Consider the following 25741-nt stretch of genomic DNA (forward strand, 5'->3'; position numbering starts at 1 on the left):
TAGTGTTGGAGAAGACTCTTGCAAGTTCCTTGGACTGCAAGGATATCCAACCAGTCCATCCTAAAGGAGATCAGTCCTGAATATTCACTGGAAGGATTGATGCTGAAGCTGAAACTCCAATACTTTGGCCACCTGATGTGAAGAACTGACTCATTTGAAAAGACCCTGATGCTGGGAAAAATTGAAGGTGGGAGGAGAAAGGCATGACAGAGGATGAAATGGTTGGATGGCAACACTGACTCGATGGACATGAGTCTGAGTAAACTCCAGGAGTTGGTGATGGACAGGGAGGCCTGGCATGCTGCAGTCCATGGAGTCACAGAGTCAGAAACAACTGAGCAACTGAACTGAAGTGAAACTCCAGGAGATAGTAAAGGACAGGGAAGCCTGGCATGCTGCAGTTCATCAGGTTGAAAAGAGTTGGATGTGACTTAGTGACAACAACATCTTCATCATTCTAACTGTAGTATAAGTCTTAGGAGGGACTGAGACCATCTTGGGAATGTAAATTAAGAAGACCAATAAATCTACTCTGAGAAATCAAAATTTAATATGCAGGCAGAGAAGGAATGAGCAATTAAGTATTGGAAAGGTATTGTCAAAACAAAAGAGGAGATTAGAATAGCAGATCTCCTGAAAGGCTAAGAATTAACCTAGAAGTACGAAATGGTTAAGCTTCAAGTACAATGAATAAATGCTAAGGGAAGACTATTTTAGAATTGAGTTGGGGTCAAAGATTTTTTTTTTTGATAATCCATATACTAATACAGCTTAGAACAAAAGAAGCTCTTCATTCTGAGTCACAATATAGCTTATCTTGGTAGAAGAAGTATCTAAAACATATTGTAGAAATGGTGGCAATGTACACTTAATTTCTATCATCATTTCCTAAGCTCCTGTCATAAGAAATCCACCAGTATAAGAAATCCACTATGATGGTCTCAATTTACAAGCTCTTTCTGGTTTCTAAAGAATCAGAAGCTGATTCTTTAAATACATACACACACACAGCTCTATAGTGCTCATAGTTTCCAGTCAGTTTCCACAAAAGCAGCAGTGAGAGGTTAAGATACTATTTTATGATTTTTGTATGACAAAATAACTAGAATGTAGTTGGCTTTGGGGACTATCTGGAAAATGCAACTGCCTGGATGCATTCAAAATCAAATAATCATAGCAAAAACAATGTGGCATTCTTCAACCTTAACAGAATCAAGACAAGAATCCGAGAGTCAAGGTTTAATGTTTATAATCCAAGTCCTAATGAATAAGCCCCAATAATCATTAGGCTATTGTTTCAACAACATTAATTTAGAAAATAAATTTCTAAATATGACAGACAATATGAAAGCTCAAAATGGCCATTTCATGGCATCCCAAAAACGTCCCATTAAAATATGATGGAAAGAGAAACTTAACATGCCATCTTTGAAACTGATTTATGCCTGAGCTATACCATCAACAGGAACTCTCAAGATGTAATACCTTGAAATTTGTATTGTACCTTATTTTAAATAAATACTCTATTATTACTTAAGTACTAGCTTCTATTAGGTTTAGTCAAATATATTCTAAATTATAGTCAAAATCTGGCAAAATGCTTTTTTTAAAAAAATAATCAACACAGAAACAGTGGTACTCTGTTAGGAGACAGTGTACTGCAACATGTCAGAGACTTACTGATAAAAGAGGATCTATACAACTGTTTATATGGTTGATGTTTAGTCATGAGTAGCATTCTGAGTGATATCATTATGTTCTCAGTATGCTTTAGTACACTGAGCAAAAACAGCAAGATTTTGGGCAAAAATAAGTTTGACAGAACCATATTACAGTTATAATAAAATCTAAAACTTCTGTACTATGGGGAATTAGTGGAGAGTGAAATATTTTATATTATTCCAAGTAATCTGTAGTTAGCTTCAGTTCAGTCGCTCAGTAGTTAGCTTATGGACTACTAAAACAAAGCTCTATTTATTACACAACAAAGTCCTACTTTCACTAAATATAATAAAGTTCAAATATGCCAACAGTTTACATTAAAATTGATTAAGGGACTTCCCAGGTGCTCCCAATGTAGGGAGCACAGGTTCGATCCCTGGTTGGTGAACTAAGATTATGCATGCTGCATGGTGTGACCACACACACACACAAAAGATTAAACTTCTCTATATACTTAACCTGTATCAGGGACATCAGTGGGTCTCATAATTCTCCGTATCTGCTCCATAGATTGCAGGTCTGGTGACAGTCCTATAAATGAAAACAGGACTCACAGTACTGATATCTAAAAAATTTTCACTCCAAATAAAAAGCATTTAATCAAAGTAGATTCACTATGTGAAATTAAAGATACTTTCAAGCATTCCTTTCAATGTTATCTTTAAAACACTGGGTTATTAAATAGAATCCCACCTTGATATAACAAAACATTATGATTAGGTCTTCCCTATTTTTCCCTACCAGAGAAATAAAACTCCTTTTCATTTCAAAAGATTTTTCAAGGAAAAAAATTCTACCACTTTTCTTTAGTTCCATAGGAAGGCACTCAATTCTAGTCCTTCCTACTAAGAAGTCTGGCCACTTCTTACCACTTAATCATAAACATTTCCTAAATGTCCAGTGTTTCCTATACAATGTTTCAACTAACATAAACATAAATATTTATAAATTATGTTCTATCTAAGAATAAACAACTTATTACCTCAGGCTAAGACACATGCATCTATCTTTTAGCATTTCTCTACCTTAATTCTTCCTGCACACTGATGAAAAACTATTTTCACTAAATTATCTCCCTGTACAAAAACCCAATGTGGTTATTAAACCATTCAACAAACTCCTTTGCCCAGTGCGCACATCTCCAAAATCTGATCCCATCATACTCCAAAATGTATTTGACATCCTAGTTGGGCCAGCCCTCACATAGTCCTTCAACTAGAGAGACTCTCACGTCCTTTTCATCTCCAAAACCCAAGCTTCCGTAAATGTTTGCCCAACAATTCTCTCCTTTCCTGATTTTTCATTATAATTACTGTCAACAAGTACTCTGACAAATTCCTTTCGTTACTCAATTATCTGTTTTGAAAATATGTTTTTTTTACCAACAGGTTTTAAAATGCTTCAAGATAGCCAGATCATACACTATCTATATTTTTTCATGGTATCCAGCCAACTGCTAGACACATGTTAGTTTTTCAAATAAACTGTCATATATTTATCATTCTATTATTACTTTTAGGACGTAAGCAGACATAGTACATAAAGCCTAGAACTCTTGGCACATGAGAATATTAAACTCAATTATATGTGAATTCTGATGAAAGGCATTTAATAGACAGAATAAAATAGTCATGATCCTTGCATTTTCCCTGATAGTTTTCTGTCAAAACTGAGGCAAAGCAAAGACATTTTTTTCAAGCAAAACTCTGGTCATCCTCCTCATATATGAATTTCTTTAAAGACAAGTACTAAATCTGCATTTCCATTATGTATAAATAACCACAAATTTCTAGTTATTAAAAGGTATTTTTGGCTATGTTTAAAACAGTTTTAATCACTTGAGTTTTCAAACAAGCATTGCTTTGTTTTCCCACAGCACCTCAATAAACATAGGTCCTTTCTAAATAAGGGAAGAAAAAGAAGAAAAGCCATAAGGCAGATTTACTAGTCTACCTCCATGACAACAGAAGATCTTCTCATCCACAATGGCAGCTATAGGCAGACAGTTGAAACAGTCAGTGAAGGTCTTCCACAACTTAATATTAAATCTTCGTTTGCCTAAAGAAAGGACAAACAGAACAAATCTAAAACTGTTCTCATTAGCTATTCTAACAGCCACAGACTTATACATGATTCCAATTTTCTTTATGTTTCACCTAGCACTAGTGTTTTTCTATAATGAATGTCACTTGGTAATACATATAATAAACATTCAGCACCTTCAGTAAAATTACGAAGACTAACTAATAAGATTTTGCCAGGTGTTTTATGAAACAAATCGAACATTTTTGCCTTTTAAGATCACTAGAATATAGCAACTCTAAACAATCTAACAGATTATTAATTTTTTCCATTCAACATGTTAAATACCTAGCCAAATAAGTAAGCAGAAGTGAAAAGAGTGCCTCTGGAAACTGTCCCTTTTAACTCTAATGCACTGGTAACATGGTATAAACTTGTTGCCAAGAAAGGAGAATTTCCAGGTGCTTAACTTCTGAGTAAATTTCTACTTGGCACCACAACAAGGATAAATAGAGACACAAAGGCTATAATTTTCCTGTAATCTAACATCAAGAACTACAATGAAAGTCTTAAAATCCATGTTCACCTTTTTGGAGTTACTGATTCTGAATTTGGTAGTAAGTTGCAACAACTAACAAAGGGGAAGAATAAAAAACACAAAGCACTCATTTCCTATGCTTTTTATGCCATAACCTTTCTCTCAATGAACAAGCATAACTGAAAGTGTTTATGCTCTCACATACATTTCATTTGATTTCTTTTCTATCCTTATTAGTAGTCAAGTCCATATTTTATCTTTTAATAATACACCTCTATTTCTGATATAGCTTCAGAAAAGTGGTTATAGCTTGGTGTACTACAATCCACTTCTTGTCTACTGGTCTGATTTAAACAACTGAAACCATACACTACACCTTAGAAAGAAAAATGCAATATAAAATCATTCCGACTAGAATGTAAACTCTGTAAGAATAGAGATCATCTCTCTTGAGCACTGCTGCATTCCTAGTATTTAGAATAATGCCTGGCATATAATACATCCTCAAAAGTTTGTCAAATAAATGATTACATGAAACAGAGAGGGGTTCTAATAGCTCTACCATAATTAAGGATGGAAAAAAGCAAAAACAGATTCTAATGGAAAATTCAGCACTGAAAAACAAAATTCCATTTGAAAATCTTTGTTAATTGGTTCTAACTTTTAATTAATCAAACATATGTTCATTCACTCTCTTGTTAAGCTAGTTGCTCAGTCGCGTCAACTCTTTGCGACCCCATGGACTGTAGCCTGCTAGGCTTCTGAATCCATGGAACTCTCCAGGCAAGAATACTTGAGTGGGTTGCCATTCCCTTCTCCAGGGGATCTTCCCAACCTAGGGAAGCCCATTCACTTCCATAACCTAACCAAAAGCAAAAAGACCAAAGTCAAATGTAACAGGGTCATCTGTAACACTCGGAAATACCACCACACAACAGCAAACCAGTGACTTCTATTGATGAAAAAGAGTACAACAAAATAAGGATCAGAGTACCCAACATCCTTATAGGTACAGATTAAAATTCTAATAAACTTCAAATTTTAAATAATTTCATAGAATTTCTCAATTTTTTTTGTGACACAGGCTCAATAAGAGTTTTTATCATATCACAAGAAAACTAAAACCTTAGTGGAGACTAGAAACAGGCTACTTACTATCTATAGTGATGTCTGTTCCACTTGGATATTTTTACTACATAAACTAATTATAAGAGGGCCTTTCAGCTGAGTAAGCTGCAGCGAACCTGAAACAACATGACTGAGGAGATCCTAAGAAACCTATTTAACTAATAACATGTTTCCCAGTTTCAGGTTCCTCTTCCATGAAAGGCTCTCTTCTTGGGCTTCTGCTTGATCATATTTTTTAAAACTCGAAAGAATTCTTCTGAACGGAAAACTACTAAAGAATTTTCCAATTAAAAAGAAATGCTTTTATTTTTACTTACATTCATCATAGAATCCATAAATGCGATTGATGCTAGCACACTCATGGTTTCCTCTTAAGAGAAAGAAGTTTTCTGGGTATTTGATTTTATATGCCAATAGCAAGCAGATTGTTTCCAAAGACTGCTTTCCTCTGTCCACATAATCTCCTAAGAAAAGATAGTTGGCTTCTGGGGGGAAACCCCCATATTCAAATAATCGCAGTAAATCTGTATACTGTCCATGAATATCTCCTAAAAATAGAAAGAGCCAGTTTCAGAAAGTTTACCGTTACTGTGGTAAAGCAGCTTCTATGAAATGATTCTCAATGTTTGTACCCTTATGTAATCCTCTCTCCTGAATGTGGGCTGTAACTAGTGACTTACTCCTAACGAAGAAGAGACAGCAAAAGTGAGATGGGCTGTCACTTCTGAGACTGGGTTACAAAAGATTGTAGCTTCCCATCTTGCCTGCACTTTCTCTTGCCTTCTCTCCTGCTCGAAGATTAAACTGCCTTATGGAGAAGCACACCAAATGAAGAACTCGAGGAGGCCATGGGCCAACAGCTCCTTGGGAACTGGGGTCTTCAGTCCACTGGCCCATAAGGAACAGAATCCTTTCACAATTGAGCCTTGAGATGATTACAGGTTCAGATGGCATCTTGACTGCAGTCTTGTGAGAGACTCAAAACTAGAGGATCCAGCTAAGCTCTGCCTGAATTTTTATCCCACAGACACTGTGACATGATAAATTAATGTTGTTAAGTCACAAAGTTTGAGGGTAATTTGTTATATACTAATACCGTTACATTCATTATCTGGTAATTTAACTTAGGTCCACTTTTTTTATGCCTAGTAGTAAGCAAACAGCAAAAACTTAAATATTTAGTGTAAGTAACTTCTATTTATTTCAAATTATTTCTGTATGAAAGCATGTAAAGACTATCTTGTTGAGACTACTGAGTCACTTAAATTTTAAAATGACTTTTAATTTGCTTCATTTAATTCATAGAAGGGACTGATCATTTCCACACAATTTCAACTATCTCTTCAAAAGCTGCTGGTTAAGTTCATAAAAGCTATGTGATAAATACTGACAACTACTAAAAGAAAAACTGCATTATCAAGCCAAAAGTCAGTACATTATACATACCACATCCTACTGTTATATAAACTATAGAAAAACGCTTTTCTGTGCCAACAGTTTTTCCAATTACAACAATATGTTAACTTAAGGTTTAAGTTTTTGCCTTTGGCCAAAAGCCACTGTGAGATTTGAAAGATCAAATACAAATTGTATAGTTTAGTCTCAACTTCTACAACTGTATGTAATAAAACCTAGCAAACCTTTGTTTTACAAAACTTTTTAGATGTTTTCTCTAACTCATCTTCAGTGTAGTGGATTCAAAAGATATTGTTTCCAACTTTATCCATTTACATACCACAGATTTTCAGTGGTGCTTCCAATTCCAAAAGAATAGGCTGGCTGAGAAAGATCTCCCGAGACTTGATACATAAGCCCCGAACTTCTGCTTCAGTCATCTGTACGATCTTTCCTGGACGACATCCTCGTACTGGTAAACAGTAAATAAAATGGTCAGTTTTCTAAAATTTATCCATAAAATAGTTATTCTAAAAAAAGGAGTCATGCCTATATTCTGAATATCAGAAGATTCACATAGGCAACAAACTACCAGATACCCTGTTGTGTTCCATGGCTAACAGTAGGTTACTCTATGATCTTTGGCTTATCTCTATCTTCACTGTTGGTGGTTTCCAATGCTCCTTAAGGCTGCTGCCATGGAAATGTGGTCTTGTTTTCCAGTGGTCAATTTGAGGCCTTGCAGTTCAAGTGACTAAAATTCATTAATTAATATGGTTCCCAGTAACTTCTGGGATGGAATGGGGAGGAATGGTCCATGGAGAATTCCCTTATTTGCCCTATCGAAAATGAAGTGAAAGTGAAGTCGCTCAGTCATCCATGGAATTCTCCAGGCCAAAATACTGGAGTGGGTAGCCTTTCCCTTCTCCAGGGGATCTTCCCAACCCAAGGATCAAACCCAGGTCTCCCACATTGCAGGTGGATTCTTTACCAGCTGAGCCAGAAGGGAAGCCCTTGCGCTATTGAATTGAACTTGTAATCATTTCCTCTCATTATTACCTTCCCTACTGGCTCTTTTTCTTTAAATACACTGTGAGCTGCCAATCTTACTTTGAAAAAGCATTTATTAAAGAAAACAGAGACTACATTTTTATATACGCCCATGACTTTCTATTTACATTTTAATCCATACATTTCTCGCTAAAAATTGTGGATTCCTTTGTCAGGTTGAAAGAGGCTAAAAAAGAGGGGGAAAAAAAAAGCCTCTAACCCTGCAAAAGCCTATTCATATATATAATCTACTAATATGGAAACATAACAAAGAGACAATGTTGAAACGTGTTTTAAGCAAATATGACAGTAAGACCATTTCTGAAATCCAAACGATGATCAGAACTGCTTTTACTATGGGAACTTAGCCTTTTACAGTAAGTACTAGTTCTCAATCAATTACCTACTTCCTGTAAACATTTGAATTTTTTAAAGATGAAGAAACACATAACTTTTTATCTTCCTCTAAGTATCTAAAATACTAGCTTAGATTCAATGCTGCAATAGGAACAATTATTAATCTTGGTACAAAAATGTAAATGTGGGAAATGATGATTACAAAAAAGGTTTTACCATCAGTGCATCAAATACCTATTTTAGTTTTAGGAGGTAAAAAGTATTCTCCTTGAAGGGTTAAAAGTTTCTGGGGCCTTTCAGATGACAAACACACACCTAAAAGTAATTATTTAGAGATAACAGCAACGGACAATACAAACAAAATACTTTGGGCTCTCATAGAAGTTTCCACAATTTCTGCTGTGATTCTGTAGTAATAAAACACTTCTTGGTTATCAAAATTTAGTTTTAATTTGATGGCAATGATTATTAAGCAATTAAGACTAGTGTGGGTCACTCTGATGTGTTAAAGTGTCTAAATTCCAGTGGTGAATATTTTATCTCATATTTGCTTTATTTCCTCTGTAAGCTCCGTCTTTAATTCTGGCCTCCCATGCAAGTAATTTAAGTTACAATTAGGTACACTTCAACTAACATTTTGTTTTGTTTTTGTTTTTTTTTTTAATTTTTTATTTTTTTTAAATTTTAAAATCTTTAATTCTTACATCAACTAACATTTTTACAGGGCTAAAAATAATTCAACTTTTAAGTCATGCTAATCCACAGAAACTAAAAATTTACCAAAACCTCTTGTATTTCACTGCATGCTTTTTCCCAATTAATATCTCTAAAAGTTAGGAGATACCTTGCAATCAGTACTTTCTTAAAATTGTAATTGGTAATAGCTCCCCTACCCTCCACAGGCAAATAAAACAGCGACTTTCATAATCAATCACTTCTAAAAGTTGATGAAGTTTAGAGAAGCTAAAGGTTCTTCCAAAGGTTAAGCTTCTGACACGTGACCACATATTAGGAATACATCAGCAAAGCAATTGGGAGAATCGGGTAAACTGCTCAGGGCAATCCTACTGTCTTTCAATGCAAAAGTCATGCTCCCACCAGTGCAGACTCCAAGACTTCCAAGAACACTTCAAAATTCTCAGTTATCTGATAAACAGGAATAAATCTAGGCAATCTGTTACACAGGGGAACTAGATCACTATCACAATATTCATAAGGAATTACAGAATGTGGGTTTATGAACCTAGACCCAAGTGTCTTTAAATTATGAACATACTACATATCTGCATAATTAATTTAGTGCAAAGCAACTTCACATGGATCATCTCATTTAATCCTTTTGGTATCCCGGGAATTAAAAAGGGAAGTTACTACCTACATTCTACAATAACAGAAAGAGATTAAAATAATTTGCACAAGATTACTAGAGGAGTAAAAAGCAGCAGAAAGGAATTGAGAACAAGGTCTTCAAACTCAAAGTCAATACTCTTTCTAGTCCACCACATCAAATTTTTTAGTCAAAAATTTCCCAGAAAAAAAAATTTTTCAGCAGGTAGTAAGTGCAAGCCAGGTGAAAATTCTGTTACAGCAAATATCTACTGTACTATTACTGTTTAAAAATCGATTGAGCTATTATATAAAGTACACTTTATGTATACACCTAGGTAACCACCACCCAGATCAAGACACAGAATACTTCCAGCAGCCCAAGGCTCCCTTAAGCCCTAACCATTCAATAACAATGCCCAAGGTTACTATTCTTATTTCTTTCAGCATAGATTAGTCTAATCTGTTCTTGAATTTTAGATAAACAGAAATTTATTGTATAAATTTATAAATAGTATACACTTCTTTGTTCACTGTCACGTGAGATTCATGCATGTTGTATTTAGCAGTCATATGAAGTATTTTCTCATATGAATACACCAAAATATATTTATCTACTCTATTTGGGTCATTTCTTGTTTGAGGTTATTATGAATGCTATGAATATTCATGTACATTTCTCTTGGTATACATATAACAGGAGGATTGCTGGGTCACAGGAAGAAGCATATACCATCAGTTTCCCAGAGTGGTTAAACCAATTTACAATCCCACTAGCAATGGTGCTCTACCTCTTTGTCAACAATTTTAGTCCATTTGTTGGGTGTAGTGATATTCAGTGAGATTTTGGTTTGCATTACCCTTTTCATATGCTCAATAGGCCACTGGGACATCCTTTTTTGTGTGTGAAGTTCATTTTAAGCCTTTTGTTCATTCTTTAAAACTGGACTTAACTGATCTGTAGGAATTCTTTACATATTCCAGACGAATTCTTTGTTGGATACATTTTGAGTACCTTCTTCCTTTCAGTTCAGTTGCTCAGTCCCATCAGTCTCTTTGCGACCCCATGGACTGCAGCACGCCAGGCTTCCCTGTCCGCCACCAACTCCTGGAGCTTGCTCAAACTCATGTCCATCAGGTCAGTGATGCCATCCAACCATCTCATCCTCTGTTGTCCCCTTCTTCTCCTGCCTTCAATCTTTGCCAGCATCAGGGTCTTTTCCAATGAGTCAGTTCTTCACATCAGGTGGCCAAAGTATTGGCCAAAGTATTGAGCTTCAGCAACAGTCCTTCCAATGAATATTCAGGACTGATTTCCTTTAGGATGGACTAGTTCAATCTCCTTGCTGTCCAAGGGATTCTCAAGAGTCTTCTTCAACATCTCAGCTTAAAAGCATCAATTCCTTGGCACTCAGCTTTCTTTATCGTCCAACTCTCACATCCATATGCGACTACTAAAAAAACCACAGCTTTAACTTGGTGGACATTCGTTGGCAATGTCTCTGCTTTTTAATATGCTGTCCAGGTTGATCACAGCTTTTCTACAAAGGACAAAGTGTCTTTTAATTTCATGGCTGCAGTCATTATCTGCAGTGATTTTGGAGCCCAAGAAAATTTCATTCTCTTAATGCTGCCTTTGATAAACTAATATACTTTAATGTATTTAAATCCATCTTAAATTTTTTTTTGGTGTCTTACATCATGTTCAAGAAATGTTTGCCTTCTCCGAAGTATTTCCTTATATTTCCTTTTAAACCTTTTAGATACTTTATTGTTTAGCATAACTCACTCAATAATCTACCTTAAATTTCTGTATGGTGTGGAATAAAGGTCAAAATTCTTTTTCTCCCCCTTAAAAATTTTTTTCTTCCAGTTATTGAGATATAATTGGCATACACCTCTGAATAAGTTTAAGGAGAATACCACAAAATGATTACCACAATTAAGTTTAGTGAATAGCCATCATCTCACATAGAAACAAAATAAAACAAAAAAAGCTTTTTTCTCTTGTGATAAGAACTCCCAGGTTCCACTCTTTCTCTTTTATGGCTGTGCATGTAGCTTGTGGGATCTTAGGTCCCCGGGCCCTCTGCAGTGAAAGTGCAGAGTCCTAAGCCCTGGACTGCCAGGCAACTCCCTGGGATCCACTCTCTAAACAGTTTTCATATATAACACACAGCAGTGTTGATTATAACTATCATGTTGTATATTACATAACCAGCATGTATCTCATAACTGAAGTTTGTACCTTCTGACTACCTTCAATCAATTCCCCTCCGCTGGTAACCACAAATCTGATCTTTGTTTCCTGCAGGTTTGTTTGTTTTGAAGCATACTTGACCTACAACACTGTTAGTTGCTGGTGCAACACAGTGAGTGATTGATATTTCTATACATTTCAAAATGATCACCTTTAGTTTCCATCTGTCACCATACAAAGGTACTGACTGCATTCCCCAAACTGTACATTTCACACTCCTCACTCATTTAGTTTTCAGCTGAGAGGTTTGTACCTCTTAACCTTCCTCATCTATTTCTCTTAGCCCCCACTCCCCGGGACCATCTGTTTGTTCTATCTATGACTGTGTTTCTGTTTCGTTTGTTCACCCGTTTTGTTTTTTTAGCTTCCACATGCAAGTGAAATCATATAGTATTTGTCTTTGTCTGAATTATTTCACTCAGCAAAATACTGTCTAGGTCCATTCCTGTTGTCACTAATGATAAGATTTCATTCTTTTTTATGGCTAATAGTCCACAATACAAACACACACACCGTTTCTTCTTTATCCATTCACTGGATCAAGGGCACTTAGACTGTTCCCACATTTTGGCTATTGTAAATAACGCTGCAACTAACATAGAGGTGCATGTGTCTTTCCAAATTAGTCTTTTCGTTTTCTTTAGATATATACCCAGAAGTGCAATTGCTGGATCCTACAGTAGTTCTATTTTTAATATTTTGAGGAACCTCCATTCTGTTTTCTGTAGTGGCTGCATCAATTTACCCCCCACCCCCCAACAGTGCACCAGCATTTCCTTTCATCCATACCCCTGCCGACACTTGCTATTTGTTCTCTTTTTGACAACAGCCATTCTAACAGGTTTGAGGTGACATGTTAAACTTTTCCATTGTCTTCTGCTGCCTTCTTTCTGTATTCCCCCTTTTTTCTTCTCTCTCAGCACTGCAGAATTTCCACTCAAGTGTTTTTCCCTAGTTTACTACTACTCTATTCTGCTGTTTCTAATTTGCAAGTATGTAAACACAACTACGAAATTCTTAACTTTAGTTAACATATTTTTTTGGTTATAGAGTTTCCAGGTCTCTGATAAAATTTTTCCTTTCCTCTTTACCTTGAGCATATTAAATCAGTTATCTTAAAGTCTGTGTGACATCTCTAATATATGAATTATATAAGGTGGATTTATACCTTTTTTTCCTCTTTTTTTTTTGGTCAATTGATCATGTTAGCATTCCTGTAGTATTTCTCTGAATGACATATTTGATTATGGATGAATAATTGTAATAGTTTTTTATAACATCTTCTCCATAGAGGGTTGTTTCCTTTAGCAGCAGAAAGCATGGCAATAATGCACCCACATTTTCTTGAGGGCGGGTCTATTTCACTTTGCCCTCAATCTTGGCCATAATGGAGGTCTCAATGGAAAACTCAGGGTACAATATAGTCTCTCTTACTTTATTAAGTCTGAACTTCAACTTTTGCCACGCAGGTACTGGACAACGCTGGAATCTCTGCTCAGATTCTTCTGGGTTTCTTAGAATCTTCTCTTGCATGTATGCATCTTAGAAGTCAATGACTTTAGGGGGAATGTGAACTTGAAGTCGCTCAGTCGTGTCTGACTCTTTGTGACCCCATGGACTGTAGCTTACCAGGCTCCCCCGCCCATGGGATTTTCCAGGCAAGAATACTGGAGTGGGTTGCCATTTCCTTCTCCAGGAGATCTTCCTGACCCAGGGACTGAACCCGGGTCTCCTGCATTGTAGGCAGACGCTTTACTGTCTGAGCCACCAGAGAAGTCCTCGACCTCAGGGGGAGTTGACTACAGATTTTGAGGTTACAGTCTATGTGATTCTCTCCTCTTTAGGATTTAAGTTTCAACTGCTTTAGTTGCCACAGACTTCCACCTCCCCTCTTTAGTGCAGTAAGACTGCCACTTTTTATTTGGAGTCTATTCCCCTATGCCTCTAGGAGTGACTGGTGAACTCACTGGTACTTCTTTTCTCTTAAAGATCAAAACCCTCTGCTCAAGTGAAAATAGTAAGTACACAAAATATGATTATTGGGTATACACTAGAAATTCATATGATTTTATAAAGAATTTTGAGAAATACCTTGCCAAGGACTGTATGTGAATGAATCAGTCATGGAACTTGGGTGTGAGCATCAAGGTACCTGACTCCTGATAAAGCAATCTTTCTGCAAAATCATGTTTACAACAGAAAGGGGGGAAAATACTAAGGTCCAAAGTGAAATTTGGTCCTTTATATATTTTTAATAACAGTTGGTGGGGAGGTGGGAAAAAATAATACTTTGTGACACATAAAAGTTACATGAAATTTAAATGTTAGCATTCATAAATGAAGTTTTACTGGAACAGAACCACTCTCATTCATCTATGTATTATCAATGCCTACAGGTACTTTCACGCTACAATGGCAGAGTTGAGTAGTTGTGGCAGCGAGTACATGGGGTACCCTCATGGCTTTGCATTATTTCCCAAGGTTCTAGAAACTGCAGATACAGCTATAACTCAACAATTCTTGAGTGCCATTTTATTTTACTTTTATTACTAGTGCATACTCATCATGTCAAAGGAAGAAAAGTGGAATGTGAATGTCTAAGGCACAATGGAGTGTAGGTTATTTTGTTACTGAATTAGACTACCAGGCATTATATTTATGACTTTCCAGCTAAAAGAATAAAATATGTGTTAACACTAGGAAACCGAGCACTTGTCACAACATTCCCAACTCACAGGAAAGTAACAAAACTTTTTTTTAAAATTTAAACAGAATCTCATCACAGCAGAATTTCTGCACAAAAATAGAAATGAGGCTGCAATGAAAGCAAGTTTCCAACTGATTCATGTATTAGCAAGTGAGGAAAGCCATTTACTAATGGTGACTTAATTAAATCATGTTTGTTTGGAAAAGCCAAAGAAAAATGTCCCAAAACTATATGTATTTATTGAAGTCTTTTCTGCAAAAACAGCTCTTGAAGAGTTGACAACATTGGAAGCAACATCAATTATCAGTTAAAAAAACAAACAATTTTGAGTGGTTTCATTGGCTCTTGAGTTCACAGACATTGACAATACTTATTTGTTGCTTATTTGAGGAGCCAATACTGAATTTAAAATGACAGAAAAGTTAGCCTCTATGAACAGTATGAATGGAACAACCACAGGCAAGAATATTTTCAAAGAGGGACTTCCCTGGAGGTTCAGTGGTTAATACTCCACACTTCCACAGCAGGGAGTGGGGTGGGGAGCAACATGGTTCAAACCCTGGTGGGGGAACTAAGATGCCACAGTCCATACAGTGTGGCCTAAAAAAAATTTTTTTTCCCAAAGAAGCCAAACAAACAAACCCAAAACAATGATGGAGGTAAAACTATGCATGGAGCAGAAAATGACTTAGTTGGATAATTTTTAAAAGCCTGTAAAAATTGAAGGTATTTAAAGTTTATGGTGCAGTTACTGAGTGGAAAAAGATTCTAATCACACCATTGAACCAGTGATACCAATAGTATACTTCATTAGCTCATGAATCTAACCACGGTCAGTTCCACAAATGTTTGTGAGAAACAAAAGCTGAATATCCTGACTTGCCCTACCACAGAGCAGTTCAGTAGTGATGAAGTTTTACTGATATTTTTTTTAAGGCTTAGGGCTGATACTGAAATTTTTCTGAATAAGAGTAGCCCCCAATCACTATCATCAAACCGAGAGTATGTTTTATAAATTAGATTTTGCTACAAACCTAATATTTCTCAATTAAAACCTAAAATTAAAAAACAAAACAAAACAAAAAACCTTGTATGTGAAACATATACTATAGTAAGTTACTTTAACAACTAATGTTGCCTGGGTCACAAGCAAATGTCAGGTTGCTTTATACAGTTTCAGGGCTGTCAAAAGTTTAAACAAGTGAGATTTTTACTCCCTCATAGTTTTGCACTGAATACTATTTTCTAGGCTCAAACCACAGTTCTAACAGCATTCATCAGATCTTAGTGCTAATGCAAAATATATCAAAATTCATTTATTCGTGCAGGTGAGGAGCTTCCACCTAACCTATCACTGGAAGTGATTAACCTGTAATGCAATGACATGCTAAAAGGCAGATATCAAGAGAGAACTAATAAAATCCTATAGATCCCTTCCAAGTGATGACTAAAATCACATGCTTGTGGATTGATATTAGTTTTGGCAGTACCTACCTGTCTGTGTTAAGACAGCTTCCAGATAAAATACATAAAGTCTCATTATAGATCAACAATAGACAAACACTTCCATTGACTTTGATGATACAGAACACCAACTCTGAACCTCAATTAAGCAAAATGTTGTCTTCTCCCCTAAAAGAAGTCCTTCTCATGACTGCAAAAAATTATACTCAATCATTATATTTCAAATTCTTTTAAAAGTCTTTTCAATGCATGTTTGTCTCTTAAATTACAAATGGTGTGTGATATGTATGTCTGTGTTGTGTGTATCCTAAATTTTATTTCTCAATAACAATATGCTATTTTTTCCAGCAAGTTTTTACTAATAACTGTCTTCTCTGAAACAGAAAGAATGTCAAGAGAATAATTCCACTACTATTTTTGCCCCATGAAATCTTAGTAATCTTCATTAACCTTTAATATTTTAATTTCTACAATACTAAAATGATTCACTCAAGGTTACATACTAAACAGCAAACTTAAAAACGTAAAATTTTTACAATTGGCTAGAATGTGGGGTTTTGGTTTTAAATGAAAGAACTAGGCAGCTGCCATAATTTTATCTTAAGTTTGCCTGATGGTAATAATTAACGTGATTTGAGTCTACAGATGACCTTCAGGAGCTCTATCACCCCCCCGTCTGTAATACTGTGTATATAAACATGCATATTTTTCGGAGAAGGCCCAGGGCTTTCATGATTTCTCAGAGGAGTCTGTGAATTGCTGTATCATTTCAGGTACACTAGTAAACAAACAGATAATGAAAAAAGAGTAAAGAAGAAAACTTAACAGATACAGGGTCAGGCTAGACATTTCAGGATTAGAAGGGCGTGCCTTAGGCCTGTGGGTTCTCAGTGTGATCCTCTTTTTCACTGCGCTGACATATGCATGGTGAAAACAATGATGATTAAAATGCAGGCACCTGAGCAGAAACCAAGTCAGTGGCACTAAAGTGCCATGCACCTACAGTGAAACAGAAAGATCCAGTTTCAATTTAAAATGCCCTTAAGCAGTAAAAATGATGAATTTTATTAAATCTCCACCGCTGAGTATACATCTTTCTAATATTCTATGAGGAAATGCAAAGTATCCATGAAGCTTTCCTGTTGCATATTCAAGTACAGTGGCTGTCTTCAAGAAAAGCTCTAGAGTGATTGTTGAAGTACCAAAGTGATCTAGCTACTTTTTCTTTCAGAGAACATCTCTTTTGCTGGAAAGCACAACTAACAAACTATGGTTACTCACTCAAGATATTTAACAGAGATGCTTGAAAATGAACAAAGTGAGCCTGTCATTTCAAATGAAACAACTGACAGCATTTGTTGCTAGTGAAAATTAAAATTTTGGAAACTTTGTATCCAGCACCATGAATCTGACAGCTTCCTCATACTTAAGGACTCATCTGATACCTTATTCTAAATTAACAAATGTGATTCTTTAATGTTGTATAAACTGTGTCAACTTTGAACATCTGCGTAAATCACCTTAACCAGTGATTTTAAAAGAACCAATGCATGTTACAAAATTATTTGTAAGATCCATTTAAAATGCAAGATAGATCAATGGATTTTAATGTAAGAGAACATTTCACATTCTACATTAAAACTAACCTTTAAGAAATTACCACTTGTCAATTTCTATTATACTATTAAAGAGCATCCACCATTATCTATAAATGCTTTTAAAATACTCCTTTCTTTTCCAATTTATCTGTAAAAGTACAGATTTTCCTCAGATACTTCAACCAAAACAATGTTATCAAAACAAACTGAAGCAAAACAGGTACGAGAATTCTGCTGTCTTCTACAAAGCTAGACATTAAAGAAATGTGCTGATTCCTAATATTTTTGTTGTAGAAAGCAAATTCTACTTCCATAAAGTGAATGGGTTATCAAAATTTTAAGTTCGTAGTTTTAATTTCTAACAGTACTGATAACTCACACGAAAATTCTCGTCCTCAGTTCTTTTTATGAATATAAAATAGTCTCAAGATTCAAAGTTTGGAATCCACTGCTCTCTAGCCCCTAATGAGAAGAAAGCATACACCTAATCTCCTTAAATCACCTTTCACCACTTTATTCTGCCTAGAAATCTCTCTCCCTCTCAGCACCAACATTAATATGTCAAGCCAGACTATAAATGCTAAATAACAGTAATAGGAAAGAAATGTTTTACACACACGCAGTACAATGTGTGGCTGTATGCAACAAATAACGCAGGTCTGTTAGATCCTCACTAGAAATAAACCTTCTCAAAAATTACTGTGGAGAGGGTCCAGGGCTCCCCAGCCTAAGAAGCCCTGTCTTATCTCATCTTGGCTCAGGTTTACACTAAACAAGAACAGTAACATTTTCCCAGCTTTTATTATGTTCAAAGTGTTTTACCAGTTTAATTGTTACAAACAGATACATTATGAAGCAGGTACCTATTATCATCCTGGAAATACAGAAGAAACTGGAGATAAGCTGAAATTGTAACACATGCAGAATCTGTAACTTTAACAAGTATCAGCATGTACCAATACTTCAATACACCTTGAGTAAACAAATGTACACCTGATTTTTATTTAGGATTCACATAACAATTGCAGCTAAGGTCTGATGTTCATAAAATACACTCCTTTTTGTCATTAGTAACTTAGACCTTTCACTTCCACTCAGAAGCCTAGTCATTTTCTTTCACTACTTTGGCTCAATTATTTGATAAATATTCAAATATCACAGAAAAACCTAAAAGTACCTATAAAGTTTCCTTCTCAGTTTTCCATTTAAAATAAAAGAGCCATAACTGCTAAGTACAACATTAGAGAAAGCTATAATAATAGAAGTCCTTAAATTTCTTTGGACTTCCCTGGTGGCTCAGACAGTAAGAGTGTCTGCCTACAATGCGGGAGACCTGGGTTCGATCCCTGGGTTGGGAAGATCCCCTGGAGAAGGAAATGGCAACCCACTCCAGTACTTTTGCCTTGAAAATCCCATGGACGGAGGAGCCATGGACGGATGCTACAGTCCATGGGGCCGCAAAGAGTCAGACATGACTGAGCCACTTCACTCTCACTGTAAATTTCTTTTATGAAGAAAAGTAACTTGATTTCTTTAAATGTGGAAAACAGGTGGCAGGATTAAGGGAAAAGTTAAAATGGTGTTAGGCAAGCACTCAAACCAAGAAAATGTTTCTATCAATAGTTTGGTAATTGACCAAGATGGAAACTCAGGCATGGTCTGAGGAACAGCCCAAGGCTTAAACTCCTTCATGATGAAATAAACCTAGTCTTTGCACAGAAGCAGGAAAATCTGGGAAGGGAGGGCCCTGAGGTCAGTGATTATTAGGAAGGTTATGTATGACCTCATAATTCACTTTGCTATACACAGGTGGATAGGCAGATTAAAGGACAACTGCCCCGTCCTTTATCTACTTTCCCTATGTATGGCAAGTATCCACCTAGACCGGGAACTGAATTCGTCTATCAAGCTAGTGCCTACTGGTTATTTACACAAACTTAACTTCAGAATTAATTTCTGCTTTTTTAGCCTCCTACCTCTAATTGTGGAATAAGGACTTAATTTCCATTAAAGCATTTTCATTTTATTTAACAGAGGAAAATCTGAGGTGCAGTGTATTACAGAGGATGAGGTGTAAAAAAAATTGCATTTCACCTACTAATAATGAAGACTTCAAAGGTAACCATATTCAATCTTGGGGGAAGGTGGGGAGTTTACAAAAAGAAAGAGTTGTAACCTCCATCTCTTTCTGCTTCCTGTCTTCACTCATCCTCTCTTTTCCCAGAAACAGTAAGCCTTGAAACGACTACTTCTAGCCACTAGAGCAGTGACTGCTGTCCAAGGGTATACATTTGTATTGACTCAAAATTAAATCCTAGAAGATTCAACTGTGAATCCATATCCTCCACCACCACACCACACTAAGCCTACTGATATTTGCAAACCATTTCTTCTTGCATCCCTAGAGCCCAAGACTTCTAGGATAACCTTTGTTTCAGAAACTGAGATTTTAATTATTTCTAAATATTCTGACTTTCTTAACAGCTGCATTATTTTACCTGTTAGAGATGCTTGAGAACATAGGATATTAGAACGGATATTCTATTAAAACAATAAATGTGGATAATGAGACATCAGAGGAAAAAAATTACTTGATAAAATTTACTATCTTCCTCACTAATCCTAAATCTTAATATGAGTCTCTAGACTCAAATATAAATAGATTTCTAAATCCCAATAAATCCTAATCTTGGATTTGGACATTTATCACAAAAGCCCTGTATTCAAATACAATAATAACACTCTGGACTATGTTTTCAAACTGTCAAAAATTCCCTCACCTGGAACTCACTAACAGTTCCAGGAACTAAAAACCATTTAATCGCTCAGTCTCTGAACAATGAACCATCTTTATGCCTTCTCCAGCTTTTCATCTAAAAAGAAGCAAGAGGAGAGAAAGCAATCTTCAGCCTATCTCCCCTATTCCTCAACCTGCTTTTTCCAAGAGACCTGGCCTTGGGTTTACACACAACACTTGCCCTGCAGAAGCCGAGGTTGCCAAGATCAACTAGCACTTCCTTCAAACTGCCTAACCTTTAGACTGCTGGGTCATAATTAAACAACTGAATCAGAAAAGAAGCTTTAAACAGTTGGGCAGTTCCTCAAAAGGTTAAACAGAGTTACCCATTGACAAAGGAATTCCACTCCCAGTTATATTACCCAAGGGAAATGAAAACATATGCCCACACAAACACTTGTACATAAACATCCATAGCAGTATTTTTCACAACAGCCCAAAGCAGGAAACAACTCAAATGTCCATCAAGTGACAAACGGACAAATAAAAACGTAGTACAGTCATACAATGAAATATTGTTTAGCCATAAAAGGAACGAAATACCGACACATGCTTCAATACAGATGAACCTGCAAAACATTAAAAAGAGGCCAATCACAAGAGATCACATAATGCATTATTTCATACACATGAAACGTCCAGAACAGGCAGAATCCACAGGAAGTAGATTAGGGGTAACCTGGTGCTGGAGAGGAGTGAAGGGAAAAGGGACTTGTCAGCTAATGGGAACAAGGATGTGTTTGAGAATGGTGGGGAGAACTTTCTAATGTTGATGGTGGTGCCTGATGGGTTGCACAACTCTGTGAATATACTACAAACCACTCAATTATGCAATCCAAAAGGTGAAATTGCATGGTATATGAATTGTATCTCAATAAAACTATTATTTAAAAAGGAGAAAGGAGAGACGGGAATTCCCTGGCGATCCAGTGCTTTCACTGCAGAGGACCAGGATTCAATTCCTGGCTGGGGAACTAATATTCCACAAACTGTGTGGTGCAGCCAAAAAAACAACAATAAAGCTTAAAAAAAGGGGGTGGGGGAGCTTTAATATGGTTTCATTAATCTTCATTTTTCAAATCCATTCCTTTTCTTGACGTTCAAAAGGACACAAAAGACATAAACTTCCTATTTGCTTAGTCTTCCAGCTTAACTAAAAATAATCACAGCAGTTTCACAAATTTAGACATCTGATAGGTTGTGATTAAGTGAAAAACTGATTTAAAAACAAGAATACACACATCCCAAGATTTTCATAAATAGTGGGCCAAAACTATAAACACAATCATATTCTGTTAAGTTTTGCTAATAGTCTACTAACATGATACTAACAGTCTACAATTTATCTTGTAATACTAAGTTTAGCTTTACAGCAAAGTAAAAAAAAAATGCAAGAAAACATTTAAAAATTAATTCATAAAGCTACATAAACAATATTCTAAAGATGTAAAGTATCTGAAAGAAAAATGCATCAAAATTTCAACAAGTTATCTCTGGATCATGGAATCATGGGGAGGACTTTGGTTTTAATTCTTCAGTTTCATATAAGAAATTCTTTCCTGTAAGAATAAGAATGCTTATTTTTATAATCAGAAAAGCATATCCCAGACACTCACAGTTTTAAATGTACATGATACACATACATAATACATAATCAAATATATGCTATAATATATATAATGGGCACATGTTAGTTATCATCAGCTGATACAGCCCAGTTTTTAAACACCTGGATCATGTCTGTATTTGGGAACAAAGCTAGCACAATCTGAACCACCCAGAAGCAGATTCCCAAACAAGCAGATTCTACTCATCCTATTTCAACTCCTCCAAAGTAAACTCAACATTGACAGTCTGAATAAAGCTCCCCAGGTGATTTCTCTATACTCCCACTGCCATCCTAAGTCCTTTTGGAACTGCTCATCAAAGTAAAAAAGCTTTTAGTGGATTTCCCAGGATACTCACAGAAACTTGCTTCAATTTAAACAGCCAGTCAAAAGCACGATGATAAACCCACAACAATGTAGTAGCAGGGTCACTACAGCTGAGAGTGGTAGGAATCTCTGGCTTTGTAGTAAGTAAAACTTAATCAAGAAAATGTATTGGAAGAATATGCACTGTCCAAACAATAAATTAGTATACTGTTTTGCATTAAATAATATCAACAACAAAAAATTAAATGTAAATGGTGCTTTAGAAATTCACATGATTTGCCCACCTAAGAAAACACAAACCAACTCATAAAATTTATACTAAAAGTATTATAGCTGACTGGTAATCTGATGTAATAAAAAGAAAAAAAAAATCGAGACTATGTTATGGAACTACAATCAACATTTTAAAATGAGATTAAATATTGCTGATCAAGTTCTGTACTTTCATTTAATACTAAAGACAAACCAAAATTTTAACTACAGCTATTCTGCTAAGCAACCTCACTTGAATTTGAGTTACATTTAATTAAAATGTAATGTCACTGAAAATCAAGTGATTTTTATTTGGAGACTAAAAAAATTTATTTCAATACTAAAAGTAACTACTTTCTAGAAAATCCAAGTCTGTTTTGGATGTCTTTGGACAGGTCTAGATTTTGCAAAGGAGAAAGGGGCCTGGAGAATTAAATCACTTGTTTAAATTGAGAATTCCCTGAATGAAGAGACAGTGTCTTGTCTTTGCATTCCTGGTGACTGGCACAAAGCAGGTCAGTAAACTCTTGCTAATTTAAAAGGGGAAAATGTCTGGAAAACGATCATCAAAAACCAGAACCGAACACTGATGTAATTCAAATTCACAGAAACAATCACTTAGCCTATTTTCCCCACCATATCTTTCTCCTAGTAGCCTTGAACAATCCGTGAGTGAAGTTTCTTAATTATGTATAATCATAAAATCATCTCACTTAAGACATCCCACATCAAACATTTAAAAATACATAAGCTTATCTTGTCTTACGCCTATAAAGTATATAAATAAGTATATGGAGAATAAAAATGAAGAAGTTGGATACAAGCATCATATTTTTAAATAAATTTACAAGCCAAGTTCATGATGAGCATAAACTTCTCCCAAAGTTAACAAGATATTAAAATTTTTAAACAGCTACATTTCCCTCGCAGAACAAACAACAAATAATTAAACAACAAAAAAATTTTCCCCTCAAAGCAAATGTCTCACACCCAGCAAGATGTTCACATCTGTTAAAATCCACAAAGTCTTAAACAGTGAAAACTGACTGCAGGCACCAGGGGGCCTCCCAGGAATAACTTAATAGTAAAGGAAAAAGCAAATAAGAGTTCCTGGTAAAACTTTGCTTCTTATTCAGTCTTAAAAGACACTCAGTCTCACACTGCTGGAAGACTCACATCTGCAGCAAATTTACTGTAGTTTGCTACACAACCGGTATACACAGAAACTGATGAGATACCGACACTTCGGCCAAAAAAAGGAACCAGCGCCCTCCCTTCCGGCCCCCAACCATACAATCTTCTGTGATGCTTTTCCATCACAGTAAGCACATACTGTTTCACTGTGAAAAATAATTATCTTCAGGAAATTCGAAAGCAAGTAACAACGTCTATGTAATCCTGCCACAGTTTCTGACAGAGAGGACTCTAAATCTTTTTTTTTTTTTTTATGGGTCAATTTCTTTTCTACACACTCACAAAGCAGTTAGTGATGACGCAAATGTTGGGATAAAGGCATTCGCGGGCAGAAGACCGCGATGGACTTTGAATAATATCCTGGCCTCTCCATCTCTTCCTTATCCCTCAATCCCCAACCCTAACATAAAACTATCCAATAAAAACAGAAGGGCCCAGAAACTTCAAAAGCTGCGAAGACTTGTAAAGACCCTTTAAACACAACAGAGGCTTTACAATCGACCTCTTCTAAGTTTGTGCAGAAATCAAATCCTGCTCAAACCTGTTAAAATTCTCAAATTCGAAAACTAATCCCTACAGCAAACGTGTGTCTACATATTTCTGGCGTGCTTCTTCGTCTCGGTCAGACCTGTTTTACTATTTTTTTAAGCTAAATTAGACATGGGAGGTACTCACGCTAGTGTTATCTTCTCCCTAAATAGTTCGTCCTGTAGGATCATGTAAAATTTGCTGAACAGATGAAACAGTTTTCTCAGGTGGATTTAAAAAAAATTTTTTTTTTCACTCCCAGAACAAGAATCGGGAGGCAGCCAAGGGCAAGGCACAAAGAGCACAGAGGAGAAACACACAATTCGCGGGTATACAATGCACCGGAGCACGCATCCCGGCCCACTCCTTCTGGGAAGGGTCATCCCACGCCCCGGCCGCGCGCCGCCTTGCGGGTCCCCGAAGGTCCGCGGGGCACTGCCCGCCCGCGGGGACAGCCCCTCTCGGCCGGCCTCTCTCCCGGAGGCCGCTCCCCCGGCCCACCAGCTTCTTCGCCCCCATCCTCGGCGGCCGTCTCGGGGCGGGAAAAGCAGGGAAGCGGACGGCGGAGAGGGGGGGTGGTGTTCCCTCGGGCTCCAGCGCCCGAGGGACGAGGAGGGGTAAGGGAGAGCGTCCCCTCCCCGCGGCCCGCCGGGCCCCGACTCACCCTCCAGCAGTCGGGTAATAAGGCTGTCCACGTTCAGCTCCCCGTCCGCCATCTTGTCGGCACCAGACGCTCCTTCCCGGCAGCGGGAACAAGGGCTTCTCGGCGGCGGAGTCTGCGGCGACCGCTCGGCGTGCCCTCACCTACAAGTCACGCGGCGTTTCGACCCCAACTCCAACTCCCCCTTCCCCCAGGCCCTCCCCCCCCACCCCGTCCCCACCTAGCTGCGGAGCTCGCACACACTCGGAGGCACCCACGATAAATAAATAAATAAACAAGCGGAGCCCCCCACGAACCGGGCCGCGTCAGACCCAGCCGCCGCCGCCGCCACCTCCTCCTCCTCCTCCTCCTCGGCACCGCCCAACTCCGCAAAGCTCACCAGCGCCGCCGACGGCCCCACCCGCAGCGCCACTCACTCCACACCGCCCTGCCCCGCCACCGCGCCACGCAGCCCCCCGCGCAGGCGCACGGCGTACTCCCCTCGCGGCCCCGCCTCACCCACCCCCTGCCCTCGCGCAATCGCACTGGACTCGGTTCTCCCGCCGCCACCGCCGCCGCGCCGCACCGCCCGCTTCGCGCAGGTGCGTCGCCCTTCCTCGCCAGTTCCACTGCGCTGAATCTCAGCGGCTGCGCAGGCGCCCCGGAGGCTCCCAGGGTTTGCTGCGCTGGGGAAGCTCCCATTACGCAGAGCGCGCGTAGGCAGTGTTGACCTTCCCGCCTCCCAGCTGGCCGGGCCCCGGCGCTACGCAGACGCGGTTGTGGCTGTTCCCGCCTCGCTTTTCTTTTCTTGGTTTCAGTCCCTGATTTG

The 25741-nt window shown here is 37.4% G+C and overlaps 1 protein-coding gene across 4 annotated transcripts in view; it reads right to left on the reverse strand.

The window, feature by feature from the left end:
• The window catches only part of PPP1CB (protein phosphatase 1 catalytic subunit beta), a 36624-nt gene extending 11170 nt beyond the window's left edge, over positions 1–25454 (reverse strand). The window contains exons 1-6 of one of the 4 annotated variants that reach the window (XM_018055488.1): positions 25436–25454; positions 24937–25076; positions 7146–7277; positions 5728–5958; positions 3676–3780; positions 2182–2253 (exon numbers count right to left, since the gene is read on the reverse strand). In XM_018055488.1, the coding sequence (XP_017910977.1) occupies positions 2182–2253; positions 3676–3780; positions 5728–5958; positions 7146–7277; positions 24937–24988 (592 nt within the window). In that variant the 5' untranslated portion in view covers positions 24989–25076; positions 25436–25454. The other 3 variants (XM_018055485.1, XM_018055486.1, XM_018055487.1) reach the window with 3 other exon arrangements.

Source organism: Capra hircus, chromosome 11 (assembly GCF_001704415.2).
Source record: "Capra hircus breed San Clemente chromosome 11, ASM170441v1, whole genome shotgun sequence".
NCBI lineage: Eukaryota > Metazoa > Chordata > Mammalia > Artiodactyla > Bovidae > Capra > Capra hircus.